The sequence below is a fragment of the Rhinoraja longicauda genome, chromosome 4 (genome assembly GCF_053455715.1).
Source record: "Rhinoraja longicauda isolate Sanriku21f chromosome 4, sRhiLon1.1, whole genome shotgun sequence".
NCBI lineage: Eukaryota > Metazoa > Chordata > Chondrichthyes > Rajiformes > Arhynchobatidae > Rhinoraja > Rhinoraja longicauda.
Window position 1 is genome coordinate 2511219 of NC_135956.1, and position 15772 is coordinate 2526990.

Here is a 15772-nt window from a genome sequence, read left to right on the forward strand (position 1 = left end):
GTCACCCATTCTTTCTCTCCAGAGATGCTGCCTGTCCCGCTGAGTTACTCCAGCATTTTGTGTCTATCTTTGGTTTAAACCAGCATCTGCTGTTCCTTCCTATCCATATATACAGGTCTATATCTATACATTTGACCGCATATCTCCAGAGATCTTTCGTGACAATGGACTTATTTTATAGCCAGGCAATAGAAACAAGGTATTCTCAGTGCAGAATTAAGAATTAGCGTGGGTTTTCTCCAAGATCTTCGGTTTCCTCCCACACTCCAAAGATGTGCAGGTAAATTGGCTTGGTACTGTAAATATAAAAAATATCCCTTGTGTGTGTAGTGTTAATATGCAGGGACCTGTGGTCGGAGCGGACTTGGGGGGCCGTAGAGCCTGCTTCCACGCTGGATCTCTAAATTAGACTGAATTAAACTAAAATGCATCCACGCATCTCACTGTAACACAGCTTGATTCTAGTCTTTCAGGGTCTACTACAGGATGAGGAAGCAAGCACATCCCCATGGTTCCATTGTGCTAATGTTTAGACCAGAGAGGGTTGTTGGTTCACATCTCCTGGGCCATTGATGAATGCAAAGCGAGCCCTCAATTTCTTTATTTTTCATATGGAAACATTTTACAATCCAGTCAGTTAAATGAAGGCCAGCAGTCTAACATAAATGACATCTTCATATTGCCTAGCAACATCTGTTCTTGAATCAAAGCAAGAAACTATTGTCTGTACATTTGTTACCTCCAGCCTTGACTATTCCAACAATGTAAGCTTCCCAATGTAAATTTGAGCTTGCCCGAATTTCTGCCAACTATGCTAATGCAAAGTCCATTTCATCTGCCAAAAATGTGCTTGCTCTCAGTCCACCATTCTAAAGTTCTCACTCGTGTCCGAGTTTCGCCATGTCCTTCCCTCATTCTGTTTCTATAACTTTCCCTGGCTGCACACAGACTTTCGGGAACAGCATTATTCCAACCATGGCTTCCTGTGCATCCCTGACTTTCGTTAACCTTGTAGGTCTTAAGGTGAGGGGTTCCCCTCTTAAATCTTCCCCTCGGCCCCGATTTCTCCTATAATATAATTTTAAATGTATTTCAGGCTACCTGTCCTAATAGCCTCTTTTATAAATTGATGTCTGTATTTTGCCAGAAAATAAAAGCTTCTGTGATGTGCTTTTGGATCGTTAATCTTGTTAAAGCTGGTATGTAATTCCAAGATGTGGTCTTTCATTTTTGATTTATAGCAATCCATAACATTTTTTTCATTGCTTGTCAGAAGCAATAAAGCATCTTTTAAAAAAATTACTTTTAATCTAAAAAAAGGGTTATCAGCACAGCAGGTTCTATCCCAGCTACAATAACCAGACCATCTGAGAGACCCTGGACAGGTATTTATTCACAAAATGCTGGAGTAACTCAGCAGGTTAGGCAGCATCTCAGGAAAGAAGGAATGGGTGACGTTTCGGGTCGAGACCCTTCTTCAGACTCCTGAGATGCTGCCTGACCTGCTGAGTTACTCCAGCATTTTGTGAATCAATACCTTCGATTTGTACCAGCATCTGCAGTTATTTTCTTATATGACCCTGGACAGGTAAGTCATGAGCACAGGAAAGAAATCTGCAGATGCTGGTTTAAATCGAAGGTAGACACAAAATGCTGGAGTAACTCAGCAGGTCAGGCAGCATCTCGGGAGAGAAGGAATGGGTGACGTTTCGGGTCAAGACTCGGGTCACCCATTCCTTCTCTCCTGAGATGCTGCCTGACCCACTGAGTTACTCCAGCATTACTCCAGCAGTTACTCATTACTCCAGCAGTTACTCCAGCATTACTCCAGCAGTTACTCCAGCATTTTGTGTCTACCTTTGAGTCATGAGCATGTTGGATGGTGGGGCAGGCTTAAGGGGCTATGTGGCCTAACCCTGCTTGCATTTTCTTATGGTTTCATGTCCATATTGTGTGAAAGTCATTTAACTTTGGAGAGCAAGCAGTCCATAAGCTTAACCCCTTGTTTCCCTAACTGTGAAATCAACATATCTCACGTGTTTTATTGCAAGAACACATTGGAAATCATATCATAACTTCCACCTGAGGATATAAGCATCACAATGACATACTTGCACTGAAAACAGAGGCAAGTATTTTGCTGAATCATAGGTTCAGCACTTTGATCTGTTCAATCAGCTTTTTGATGTAACAATTGTGTTGTTTCCACACATGATTTTTTAAAAAAAATTCTGTCTAAAAATATTCACTTTATAAAGGGCGTATATATTTAACAGATGATTCAGCACGTTTGCCTGTCACATGTGTTTGTATGAAGTTGTTCAAACCGCAGTCAGCTCGGATTTGCTTCCCATTTTGTACAAGTCTGCATTTGCCTGCTGATAATTACCAGAAATACAATGAGGGGGAGAGAGAGAAAGAGAGACACTCGGAGAATGATCTCAGAGCCAAATTAAAAATTTAAGAGTGAAGAGAAACACAACAAAATAAAGTGAAATTGGGGCGCCTTTAAAATCGAAAGGAGACACGGGGAAGTGTTGGAAATAAACCAGTGTGTAAAGTCTGGGCGTCGCTGGCGTATTGGCTCCAGACACCTCCAGCATTCACAGGTGACAGCGTCTTCCCCAGGAGGATGGACATCCTGCCGGGGAAAGAGGAACACGCCACGCCACAGTCCAACAGATACTGATCCTCCAGACAAAACAACAATGCTACGTCTTGACACATAACTCCAACCACCAGGTTGAAGATCATTTCACTGCCTCTCTTTTGGGAATAGAATGCAATGCTTACTTTGACATGGCAATTAAAATATTGTTTTAAAATCAGGACGTTCAAATGTAGTAGAGTCATACTTTGCAATAGGGTTAAAGTTGGAGATTGGAAGTGCTGCTGCACTCTGTGTGACATCAGGAGCGGAGGGGCGGACACACGGACACAGACTGGGGGGGTCAAGACACAGACTGGGGGGGTCAAGACACAGACTGTGTCTCGCCACCCACCGCCGGGACACAGCGAGGCTTGAGTGAGTGAGCGAGCAGTCAGCCGGGGGCAGCGAGTCTGGACCTTTGCATTCGCCCCAGTCTGGACTCCGAGGAGATGCTGGCAGATCACACACTCTTGAAAAGATCAACTCCACTTATGAGAGAGAGGGGGGGAAGGAGAGAGAGAGGGAGGGAAGGAGAGAGAGAGGGAGGGAAGGAGAGAGAGAGGGAGAGGGAAGGGGAGGGAGAGAGAGAGAGAGAGAGAGAGAGAATCTACACGCCTCCGACAGATGGTAAAATAGGCAAAAGGGGCGAGGAATGAAGTCACCTAATGAAAAGTTGTACTAAACGGGCTCCAATTTACACCGAATCATTGAGGCGCAGATATTGAGCCACTGGGGTTCGCCAATTAAAATTCATGCAGTGATTTCCCCCCCAAACTGAAAGCTGCCTTTACACCGAGTTACAAAAGAGTTATAATCAGCCCAGGGTTAAAGAGGGAGAGAGGAGAGGAGGGGAGAGGAGGAGAGGAGAGGAGAGGAGGGGAGGAGGAGTGGGGAGGAGGGGAGAGGAGGAGTGGGGAGGAGGAGTGGAGAGGAGAGGAGAGAGGGGGAGAGGAGGGGAGAGGAGAGGAGAGAAAAGGTAAACGCTTAAGTTGAGAACAATGCTCCTTTTCTTGTGGGCAAGATCTTCCCGATGAGCAACTGTGTTGAGACGTGATTTCCACACAGATAACCCGCCACCGGCCGCCTCTGCCTCTGTGCGCTCCAAGACAGAGAGAGACACAGACAGAGAGAGAGAGAGAGAGAGAGAGAGAGAGGTCCTTGCAGACGGCCGACTGAAGCGTGGCCGAGAGAGGGAGGGAGTGAGGGAGTGAGGAGGGAGATAAAAGATCATTCCCTCCCTCTCTCCCTCCCACCACCCACCCCCTCCCCAACACGCAAAAAAACACAAACAAGGATTTCCCCAGAAGGCAGCTTTCAGTGTAAAGGCAGGGAGGGAGAGAGAGAGAGAGAGGGGGAGGGATAGAGAGAGAAGGTGAGAGGGGGAGAGAGAGGGTGAGGGTGGGGGGAGAAAGAGAGGGAGAGGGTGGGGGGAGAGAGAGAGGGGAGAGAGAGGGAGGGAGAGAGAGAGAAGGAGGGGGAGAGGGGGAGAAGGGGAGAGGGAGGGAGAGAGAGAGAGGGAGAGGGTGGGGGGAGAGAGAGAGGGGGAGAGAGAGGGAGGGAGAGAGAGAGAAGGAGGGGGAGAGGGGGAGAGGGAGGGAGAGAGAGAGAGGGAGAGGGAGAGGGGGAGAGGGAGAGGGAGAGAGAGAGAGGGGGAGAGAGAGGGGGGAGAGAGGAGGCCCGATGGCGATGCAGGCAGCAGACCGCTGGTGTGTATGTGTTGTGTGTGTGTGTTGGGGCGGTGCTATCCCAGAGGCATGTCCTCTGTTTGTATTATAGCGCCCAATGGTGTCTTGAAAATGACGTAATGCCTGAAGTCGGGGTCCTGAGAAGCGATAACATTTGTGATAAAGGCCGGACTCAGTCCCACTGCCCCCCTCCTCTCCCCCCCCCCCCCCCCCCGACACACCAAACACACACACTCACACACACAACGCAGACACGTCTCAACAGCCGGCACAGTCCGCGCCTTTCTCTCTCTCTCTCTCTCTCTCTCTCTCTCCCTCCCTCTCTCCCTCTCTCTGTCTAACCTCTCCCTCTCTCTCTCTCTCTCTCTCTCTCTAAAATCTCACTCTGCAAAAAAAAAAACTCAGACGGTTCATGGCTCTCACCAAAGCTCCACCATCTTTCGAGCTGCAAAGATTATTGCCATCAAATCAACAGGTAAGAGAGAGAGAGAGAGAGAGAGGGAAAGAGGGAGAGAGAGAGAGAGAGAGAGAGAGAGAGAGGGAGAGAGGGAGAGAGGGAGAGAGGGAGAGAGGGAGAGGGCGAGAGACAGAGAGAGAGAGAGAGAGAGAAAAGGGAAGAGGGAGAGAGAGAGAGGGAGAGGGAGAGGGCGAGAGAGAGAGAGAGAGAGAGAGAGAGAGAGAGAGAGAGAGAGAGAAAAGGGAAGAGGGAGAGAGAGAGGGAAAAGGGAGAGAGAGAGGGCGAAAGAAAACCAGTCCCGAGATTTAAAGAACAAAGATCTCCACCCGATTTTTCTGGATCTCTTTACAGAATCTGTGTGTGTGTGTGTGTGTGTGTGTTTGTATGTGTGTGTGTGTGTGTGTGTGTGGGCAGCACTAGCTCGCTGGTTTCAGATATTTATGTTGGTTTGTTAGGATAATGCTTCCAGCTTTGTACAGTCAACAGATCTCTCGGCTCTCCCCCCCCCCCCCCCACTCTCCTCCCCTGAAAGAAGCCGGCAGACTTCTCAGATTTCACATGCATTCCCATTTCCCGTATTTGTTGGGTCGGGAGGTCAGTTGAACAGGCATGAGAAATGGTTGTCCGTACGTGACAGTAGCCTCCAGTGGCCTTTGGGGTCAAGTTTACCAGAGGAAACCATGATTTCAAGTACGTTTGGGGTTTTCCTCGGGGCTTGATTGTAGTTGCTGCCCTCCCTTGCTGGCTGCTCGCTGGGGGGGAAGTGGCAGCGTTTACTAGTGTTTATTCGGTGAGGGATGTTGGAGTGAAATGTCTAGACCCAAACGTATCTGCAGCGCCAAGAAAGTTTCCGAGTGACGTGGCCGAGATAACCCTGTGTCCGAGTGGACTGTTGGACGGTCATTCCCCCAGTCTAGGCGGCGTGTAGCCCCCCCCCCCCCCCCCCCCACACACACACACACACACACACATAGAAGGTGCAGATGGAGGGACATTTAATCTCATTTCATTCTCCACGAGGACAGAAAGCTCGCTTCCCTTCCACTCTGCTCCAGTCGTCTCGACAGTGAAAAGTCCTTTGAGGCCCATCTGGCGGGACCCGGGATTAACATGGTTGGAGTAAACTTTATTTGAAGTTGTGTGTGTGTGTGTTGAGTTCAGTGTCGTCTGTGGCCAGACGCTCTACCGCCGGTGGTTGAACTTCTCCAGACGAGGACTTGGTAGTTTTTTTCTCTCTCTCTCTCTCTCTCTCTCTCTCCTGATCTAAAGCCAAGTCCAGCTTTGAAAGTCCAGACATAAGTAATTGCAGCGCCTGACAGGGGCAGAATGGGCCGTTTGCGTTTTCTTACACGCACTCAGTAAAATGTGGCCCCAGTTAAACATGACTTATTATGGCAGTTAGTTCGGGACGTGTGGGATAAAAATGCCATTAAAATGTTTCCTGCTGATCCGGCTGGATGTGACCGGCGAGATCTGTTAAAGGCTCCTTGTGATTGCTGGCGCTTTTCATCTCAATGCGACTTTGACACATTTCACTTTTGTTTTGACTTGCCCCTTAGGTGTGGGCACATAAAACTGCCCTCTTCCTACCCCCCCCCCCGGGTCCGTCCCTTGCGTTTACAGACAATTGTTTCGCTGCTCTCCTCTCCCACATCACGTTAGAGTGCCAATGGTGATATTGTAATCGTTATTTCCACCCCCTTCCCCCCTCTCCCCCCCCCCCCCCCCCACCACCGGGAGTTATTTTTTTCTCTCTCTCTCTCTGAGTTTTAGAATCCCGTTTAACACGAGATTTGCACCGTTGTCGTCTTACGGGGAAGTTAGTCTGGAGTTTGCCGGGAGTTACTGAACTTATTTAATGAGACCATCTATTGTGCCCAACAAGGAGTACAGATGTAATCATTTATCGAAGGCACTCCAGAGAAGCTTTGTTACATAAAGAGGTACAGAAAGTATATAAGATGCATCTAATCAGCGGAGATAATGTGGGGGAATCACTGGTCGGAGCGGTTACTGTTGATGCGGAATGTTAATGTGCTGAGGTTTACAAGTGTTTCACTCTACTTTTTAGCAGTGGCGTTTACAGTTTACATGTGTGAAGGGAACTTTGGGGGACTAGGCTGCAGAAATGAATGTTCATCACTTGAATGGGCCCGGGCTGTTCAGAATACAGTTTAAAGTGCGTGTCACGTTCGCATTGACAGGAACTAACTATAAGCCCATTGAAGTTCTGATCTCTATGCGAGTCTTTGTGTCCTTATCACAGGAAATGTTGCGGAAACCTGTTGTTCGGCCGAGTTCCTAACACGTGTAGATTAACGATTCTTGTCTCAGACGGTGATTACTTCTCACTGATGACCAGAGAAAAGTAAAATCCCAACAGCAAATTCCTAATTGTAATTGAGCGCATTCTACCTCTGACGTGGGGGTGCTTTTAGCTATGGAGTTAGATAGATGGGTTAACTTGCAATGATAATTGTTTTAAAGAACATTTTGTAATGTGATGTTATGATTAATGGCGAGTTTATACAGTGCTTGATCAGATTATGAATGCGGGCATTGCCGGGCCAAGCTTGCGTCTGTGGAATGAACAACAAACTTGTATAGATTTACGACTGAGATCTCTACGCAAACGTCAGCAGCTCCTAGTTGTTGCAGTAATATAAACTGAAATGTTAAAATACTTGGACTAATATGTTCTCCTTAGTTGTGGGTGATGGGCGGGAGGTGTGTGTGTGTGTGTGTGTGTGTGTGTGTGTGTATGTGTGTGTGTGTGTGTGTGTGTGTGTGTGTGTGTGTGTGTGTGTGTGTGGGGGGGGGGGTGGATAGAATATAAAATCTGAACACTGGTCGTTACCGGGTGCAAGGGACGGTTCTGACAGAAGTTGGTAGAAAGAGAAGCAGTCACAATTGTCTTTGCCTTGTTGTATCGTCCACCTATGTTGTGCCACTCGTGTTCAGTTGACCCAATTCCTTCCCAAAAGTCGCATTAAGCTACCACTGGCTCCTTTTAATAAGGCACATGAGTACGTGTATTTCTGTGTTAATAACATCCCCTGCATCACAGGGGGAATCGTTTGTTCGCACTTAACTGGAGTCCAGTCAGGTTAATTACTCTGTGCCCAGATGCCTGGTTACACCAGCGGTGTCCAGACCAGAAACAATTTTGGATAAAGTAAAGGTTTGTTCACAAGGCCAAAGGCAGGCGATTCGCATATAAGTTTGAATGGCTATAAGTAGACATGGTTGTACGCTTCAAACGGGAAAGGAATGTAGTGACAGCCAACCCAGACTGTACAGGGAGACCATAGAGTGAACACAAAGTGAGGACAGTTAAAGATGATTGTAGTTTTGGTGTAAAAAGGAGGAAAGTTGGTTGTTTACTGTTACTCGGTAACCATTCGCGATCGTAGTTATTGCCATTGAACAGGCCGTGGAAAGGGATTTAAAAAGGGGGAAAGTTGGTTGTTTTGACTCGAAATGCTGTAAGTTTCCACCTAAACAGTCTGGCTGTCACACTAGACCTGTTGATTTTTAGTCGACAACACCGGTGCTTGGCGAAACACACCATTAAATCGAATATTCGCTCGAATTGAGGCCATCTGGGGAGTTTTATTAGCACCGACACACACAGAGAGGGGGTCGAAAGTTATGGAATATATCAATTCGGGGATTAGACATGGAGCAAAAGTGTGGTGGAAATATTGGAAAGATTATTTTAATTGTTTGGAATTCTTGTTGAACAACAAAGCATGCTCTCGCCTTTTGAAAATCGGAGGAAACTTTTTTCTGTGCCGTGGTATTCTCCGCTCATCTAATAAAAGTTATTCAAGCAGATGGTGTGTGACGCTCTTCCAAGGCAGTGCTTTTACCGAGTTACCCATTTTATTTACAGTCTCTGGCTTATTGTCAGGACACGTAATATAGAATAATCATTGGCTGGCTTATTGTTGCTGACGACTTTTTTGTTTCACCCCTGTGTTGATAAACGTTCCTCAGCGTTCACAACATTCATCAGTGCTAGGAATTTAAACCCAAAATAGTACACGGCAGGAAGGGCAAAACTTTGAAAGCTGCGTCAGATCACTTTCCAAAAAGGTAGGCCAAGCCAACTCTGACTTTATTTCAACGTGATGATTATTGTCGAGCGGTCATCTAGAATGAGGAATTGTATAGTATCCCCCCTTTAAAAAAAATTAGAGCGGCGAATTGTATTCTGATTTATTAAAATAGTCTGTTACTCGGTAACCATCCGTGATCATAGTTATTGTCGTTGACCAGGCAGGCAGGCAGCCGTGGAAAGGGATTGGGAAAGGGATTTAGAGGCAGGCAGCCTTACAGTAAATCTCATGTATAAATTATCCCATCGCTTTTATTAATTCATTTGAAACAAACAAGATGCCGTCATGTGAAGTTAACAAGTAACAGGCTGAAAGCTTTTTCTCCAACTTGGAGGAGAACAAAGAACGAGCACTTATTATTTTAGGAGCACAGTGACTGCTCAAAAAGCACAAAATCCCCACCCTGTCACTCGTCCGCAGAGTTTTAGTTTAAGAAAATAACTGCAGATGCTGGTACAAATCGAAGGTATTTATTCACAAAATGCTGGAGTAACTCAGCAGGTCAGGCAGCATCTCAGGAGAGAAGGAATGGGTGACGTTTCGGGTCGAGACCCTTCTTCAGACTGATCAGAGTTTTAGTTTATCTTTTGACAAAAGGGCAATTTTAATTTATTTTTGGATATCTCGTCAGAACTGTTGCAAAGTATTCTCAATGCGACAAACAAACTCGCAGACGTTGCGATCGTAAACGGTTACTTAACACTTGTGTTTTATTTAAGTTACTATGCAATCCTCTCTGGCCCGTTGCCACGATTAACTTACTTTAAAATTAACCGAACACTTCAATGCCATGACAATTACATTTAATCCACTTCATAGCTGCACACACAATCTATCGGGATGTATTGAGACCCGCACGCATCTAAATACACGGCCAATTCAATGCAGCACTGCGATTACTCTATTCACAAGGTGTGGAGGGAAGGAGTACGTGTTGCTCGTTGCTCGTTAGATGCAGGAAGATTGTTCCCGATGTTGGGGAAGTCCAGAACCAAGGGTCACAGCTTAAGGATAAGGGGGAAGTCTTTTAGGACCGAGATGAGAAAGTATTTTTTCACACAGAGAGTGGTGAATCTGTGGAATTCTCTGCCACAGAAGGTAGTTGAGGCCAGTTCATTGGCTATATTTAAGAGGGAGTTAGATGTGGCCCTTGTGGCTAAAGGGATCAGAGGGTATGGAGAGAAGGCAGGTACGGGATACTGAGCTGGATGATCAGCCATGATCATATTGAATGGCGGTGCAGGCTCGAAGGGCCGAATGGCCTACTCCTGCACCTATTTTCTATGTTTGTATGTTTCCATGAAAGACGCGGTGAGTTACTGAGGCCATTAGCCATTCCCCCCGACACCGACAACCTGACAATGGGTTCATCTGTGTAAACCGGGGGCGGGAATGTCCATAAACACGCCACTAAAATATATATATATATGCCAACAAAGTGTTTAATAACATTTAAAAAATACAACGATGAGGATGAGACTGCAGCCGAGCTAAGTTGCAGAGATCGAGTTAACACTTACTTGTGTTTTATTTAAGTTACTATGCAACTTAACCGGCCCTCCCGAATGTTTTAGCAGTAGAACCGACAGACATTTCAAACTGAAAAGTTCCAGAAATGCTCACATCTATTTTTTCTCTCTCTCCCTCCCACACCCCCACACCCCACACCCCACTCTCTCTTCTTTTGCACAGATATGGTCCGGAAAAAGAATCCACCTTTGAGAAATCTTGTGAGCCAAGGGGAAGGTGAAGATTGCCAGCTCCCTGGGTCAGAGAGTGCCGTCACCCAGGACACTGCTATAGGCTCGGGACTGCCGGACCCCATGCAGGAACACAACAGCGAGCAAGATACACTAGAGTCTGCCAGCAAGGAGGAACATTGTCTGCGTGTCGCAGACGGAGCCGGCATCAATAGCCCCGCGCTGGGCCAAGGGAATGGCTTCAATTATAAAGGCCACAAGAAGGGAGGAAATGTTCCATCCTTCCCGCAAGATGAAGTGACAGACAGAAATATGTCTGCGCCCTCATCCCGGGCTGAGAGCGCAGTCTGCGATGGATGCACGTCTCCCGGCAGATCAGAAGCAGATGTGGGCGATAGCAGGAGCAGCCAGACGTCTGACAACCTCTCACACTTAAACCACGCGGCTCAGGCGTCACCCAAGGGTGTCCGTGACAAGGTGGAGCTGCTGCACCCTGACCCACCTGACCATCACACCCCAACTTCCGAAAACTCTCAGGTGCCTTCAGATGGGGCCGTTGCAATGGACAAATCAAAGGCCGACAGCCCAGACGCGGCGCCCCTGACTCCAGAACTGCAGGATTTCAAATGCAACATTTGTGGCTATGGCTATTATGGCAACGACCCCACCGATCTGATCAAGCATTTCCGCAAATATCACCTGGGCCTGCACAACCGCACCCGCCAGGATGCAGACCTTGACACCAAGATCCTGGCACTGCATAACATGGTGCAATTCTCTCAGTCCAAAGACTTTCAGAAACTCAGCCGCAATAGCGGCATGCTAACCGGGATGTTACAGGATCTAAGTGCTCAGCGACCCGCCTTGTTGAATGGAACCTATGACATACATGTAGGTATCTGCTCCGTTGCACCAGACATTCCGTTGTATACCCAGATTATGGGTGTAATAAAAATTTAAGGAGGCCTTCTTTAATACAAGGGTGAAATGTACTGCAGGGAGAAAGAAGCCCAGTCTGTAACTTAAATAACATTTAAATAGCAACTTGGGGGCACAATGAGGAAAGATGTTGTAAGGATCTGGTTAGAAGTGAGCCTCTGGTATATGAAGATAACTGCAGATGCTGGTACAAATCGAAGGTATTTATTCACAAAATGCTGGAGTAACTCAGCAGGTCAGGCAGCATCTCTGGAGAGAAGGAATGGGTGACGTTTCGGGTCGAGACCCTTCTTCAGACTGATGGTCCTCTGGTACACTGTAGCCTGTGTTTCATGTCAAGATATCAATTACACTGTGGAAATGTAACAATATTCACATTACTCCAATGGCTCATGCTTTAGAATTTGACTCCTTAGGAACATGATTACTTTAACTTGAATTGTTTGCTAATTGCTATCTATTCTGATCATCTTGTCTCGACACCCATTCCTTCTCTCCAGAGATGCTGCCTGTCCCGCTGAGTTACTCCAGCACTCTGTGTCTATCTTCGGTTTAAGTTCCTTCCTTCACATACATCTTCATTTAAAACTATTTATATTTCATGGCTGCCAATCGTTTACTGACTATTCAGTTTGCGACTTGGTTACAGGGAAGTCGTTGTTAAACGGATTAGACAGCATAAACATAATTTGAATCCATTAGTGTTAATGAAAAACTCTCTCCATTTTAAAAATCGATTTGTCTGTAGTTGCTTTTGAATGTTCATATCAGGATTTACAATTGCAAAGGGATTTTTATATGAAAGCAACTATCTTAACCTTCCAGCATCATAATTTCAGGAGTGCTTTGGTCATTTAAGAGGGTAGGCTTGTTTTTTTGCTGTGGTTTTTCTGTGATCTGAATCTTTGGTGTCTTTTATCCAATTCATTTGTTGGTAGCAGGTTACCACCTATATTTCATTACATGGCCACATACTGGAACCGGCGATCCCTGCCATCTTTGAGTAGTACTTAAAATACTAAAAGATTAACAAGGGGTTCCTTTGTTAGCGACCACTATTTCTTTGAGGGAATTATATTTTTTGTTTCAAGTCATTGAGTCAAAGAGTTGTACGGTATGGAAACTGGCCATTCGGCCCAACACATCCATGCTGACCATCCTTGAGCACCCTTCCATATTAATCCAACGTCACAGCTCTTAATCCATAGCCTTATATGCCCAGGCAATTCAAATGCTCTCTAGACTCTTCTAAACTACTAATTTCAACTTTTTTCTCAGGCAGCACTCAGTCCAGGTACTCAGCTTTTTTGAGGTGAAGAGAGCTCCCCTCTTATCCTCTCTAAATTGCTTTCCTTTGACCCTAAATCCATGGTCTCTAATGTTAACTACCAATGATAAGGGGAGAAGTTTCCTGCAATCTAACTTATCGTTGACCCTCACAATTTTATGCACCGCGGTTACCCCACTTGTTAATCTCCAGGATTTTATTAATCTCCACTCCAGGAAGAACAGACCTAGCTTTGCCAATCCCTTCTCAAAACTGAACGGCTTCATCCAGGCCACATCTCCCTGAGTCATCCCTGCACCCTCTCCAACACTATTACACCCTTCCTATAGTATGGTGATCAGAAAGGTCGGCACGGTGGCGCAGCGGTAGAATTGCTGCCTTGCAGCGAATGCAGCGCCAGAGACCCAGGTTCCATCCCGACTACGGGTGCTGTCTGTACGGAGTTTGTACGTTCTCCCCGTGACCAGCGTGGGTTTTCTCCGAGATCTTCGGTTTCCTCCCACACTCCAAAGACGTACAAGTTTGTAGGTTAATTGGCTTGGTGAATGTAAAAAAATGTCCCTATTGGGTGTAGGATGGTGTTAGTGTGCGGGGATCGCTGGTCGGGCCGAAGGGCCTGTTCCCGCGCTGTATCTCTAAACTAAACTGTACACTGTACTCCAGCTGGACTCTGACCAAGGTTTTATTAAAGTTGGAGCATAACCTCTATTCGCCTGTATTCAAAGTCGTGACAAATGGAGGCCAGCATCCCATATGCCCCTGCCCCATGTAATATACCCATGTTTCCACCTTCAAGGGCGCAGAGACTTGTACTCCAAGCACCCTCCGATACACAATACTCCTGAAGAACCTGACATTCTTGTGTACGTCCCAGCCTCATCAGTGCTCCCAACATGCATCACCTCACACATGTCTGGATTTAACTACATTTGTCATTTTTCAGTCTCTTTCACCAAATAAGCAAAACGTAAGACTACCTTCTACACTGTAAATGGCTCTGCCAGGCTTTGTGCCAGCTACACTCTTACTCGATGTTTGCCACATCTATATCTCAGTCATTCACATGTATCATAACAAGCAAGGGCCCCAGCACCTTTCTCTGTGGGATTCTACTTGGGCATTCAACTGCAAAAACAACCTTCTATCATCGGCCTGTCTCCTATTGCCAAGTCAATTTTGGACCCAGTTTGCCAAATCGTCCCTGGATTCAACTAGGCCTTATCTTTTCAATCAGTTTCCCATGCGGGAGCTTATCGAAGGCTGTACTCGTGTGCACATAAATCACAACTATTGCCCTGCCCTCATCAGTACACCTTGTTACCTTTTCAAATAATTTAATCAAATTGGTCATAGAGGTTCTGGCCTTGGCAAAGCCATGTTGGCTCGCTCCGAACAGTTCCTGCCTTTCCACCTGGTCATTCAGCTCCTTTGTCCAGTATCTTCTCCACCACTGACATCAGGCTCCCAGGTCTATAGTTAACTGGCTTGTCCCTGCTAACCTTTCTCGCATGTTTGCTCTTTTCCGGTCACCTGCTACCTTTCTAGTTTCCGGTGAAGATTTAAAAATTTCAGCCGGATCTTTAGCCAAATCGTAGCCCAGCAATCTCTTCCCTTGCCTCCCATATCAGCCTGGGATCTTTTCCATTCCAATTGAGCTATTTAGCCTCGGTAATCTTTTGATACATTTTAGAATTGTTTTGAAGTTATTTTCTGAAATCCGCATGGAAAAGCCAAAAGTGTGGGAAGGAACCGCAGATGCTGGTTTAAACCGAAGAGAGGCACAAAGTGCTGGAGTAACTCAGCGGGATAGGCAACATCTCTGGGTAGAAGGAATGGGTGCCACGTCCTATCTATGTATCTCCCTCGCCCCTGACATCAGTTAGATAGAGCTCTAGGGACTAGCGGAATCAAGGGATATGGGGAGAAGGCAGGCACGGGTTACTGATTGTGGATGATCAGCCATGATCACAATGAATGGCGGTGCTGGCTCGAAGGGCCAAACGGCCTCCTCCTGCACCTATTTTCTATGTTTGCAAGAAGGGTCTCGACCCAAAACGTCACCCATTCCTTCTCTCCAGAGATGCTGCCTGACCCGCTGAGTTACTCCAGCATTTTGTGTCTATCTTTGGAAAAGCCAAGCCTTTGCCTGTAAGGCCATCTGCTTTATCCTCTGAGTGGAATCAGGAGTAACCCCGAGTCTCGGGTAGATTTCACTCCTCTAGACCACATTTCAGATAGTGGGTGAAATCCAAATTCTTTTGGAATTTACATGGAAACTTGTATGGAATTCCACAACAAAAAAAAGAAGCAATCACCACCAAACCAGAATAATTAGAAACAGTGAAATGGGTAACAATATAAGAAATTAATAGTTATTCACCCATGAAGTAAGACGATGTACCTCTTTGCCATCTCTGCTGGACGGTTAGATCTCTTATGACCTGAATCTAGAGATCCTTGTTGAAGTTGTTTCTGGACTAGTCAGACTGCAGTTACAAGTCCTTAATTAAGGTATTCACAGAGGATCCGAAGTCCTTGTAAAATCGAAGGTCTGTACGCCGTGACTGTGTAGTTAATGGCTCCAGACATAATAAAAAAGTCTGAGATGCAGAAAACACCTTTAATATTTCCCCTCAGAAAAAGGAATACTTAGCCTTTTATGCTAAAGACTTTGACTCCTCGTGCTGTTTGCTAACTGCCACCTCAGCTGGCGTTGAGAGGGTTAATGTAATAAAAGTGAGGACATTTGGAGTAAAACAAAGAAGCTGTTTACTGCTGATTTGCTGCCCACTTCCGAGCCAGACTGTTAAAGTGTAACCGTGTTTCTATTTTTAATTGCGTTTCACCAATTCCAGACCTATTCTGCAATAAGAAAAAACAAGTACTGGATGTGTATTTTGATATATCAAAATAACAACAGGCACAAATAATG

At 46.1% G+C, this 15772-nt stretch overlaps 1 protein-coding gene across 3 annotated transcripts in view; it reads left to right on the plus strand.

The window, feature by feature from the left end:
• Positions 1–4602: 4602 nt before the first annotated feature.
• The window catches only part of trps1 (trichorhinophalangeal syndrome I), a 260068-nt gene continuing 248898 nt past the window's right edge, over positions 4603–15772 (plus strand). Inside the window, exons 1-3 of one of the 3 annotated variants that reach the window (XM_078397135.1) lie at positions 4782–4810; positions 6566–6735; positions 10606–11504. In XM_078397135.1, coding sequence (XP_078253261.1) covers positions 10608–11504 — 897 coding nt within the window. In that variant the 5' untranslated portion in view covers positions 4782–4810; positions 6566–6735; positions 10606–10607. Of the gene's footprint in view, positions 4811–5769; positions 6013–6565; positions 6736–10605; positions 11505–15772 lie in introns of those variants that run through there. The other 2 variants (XM_078397136.1, XM_078397137.1) reach the window with 2 other exon arrangements.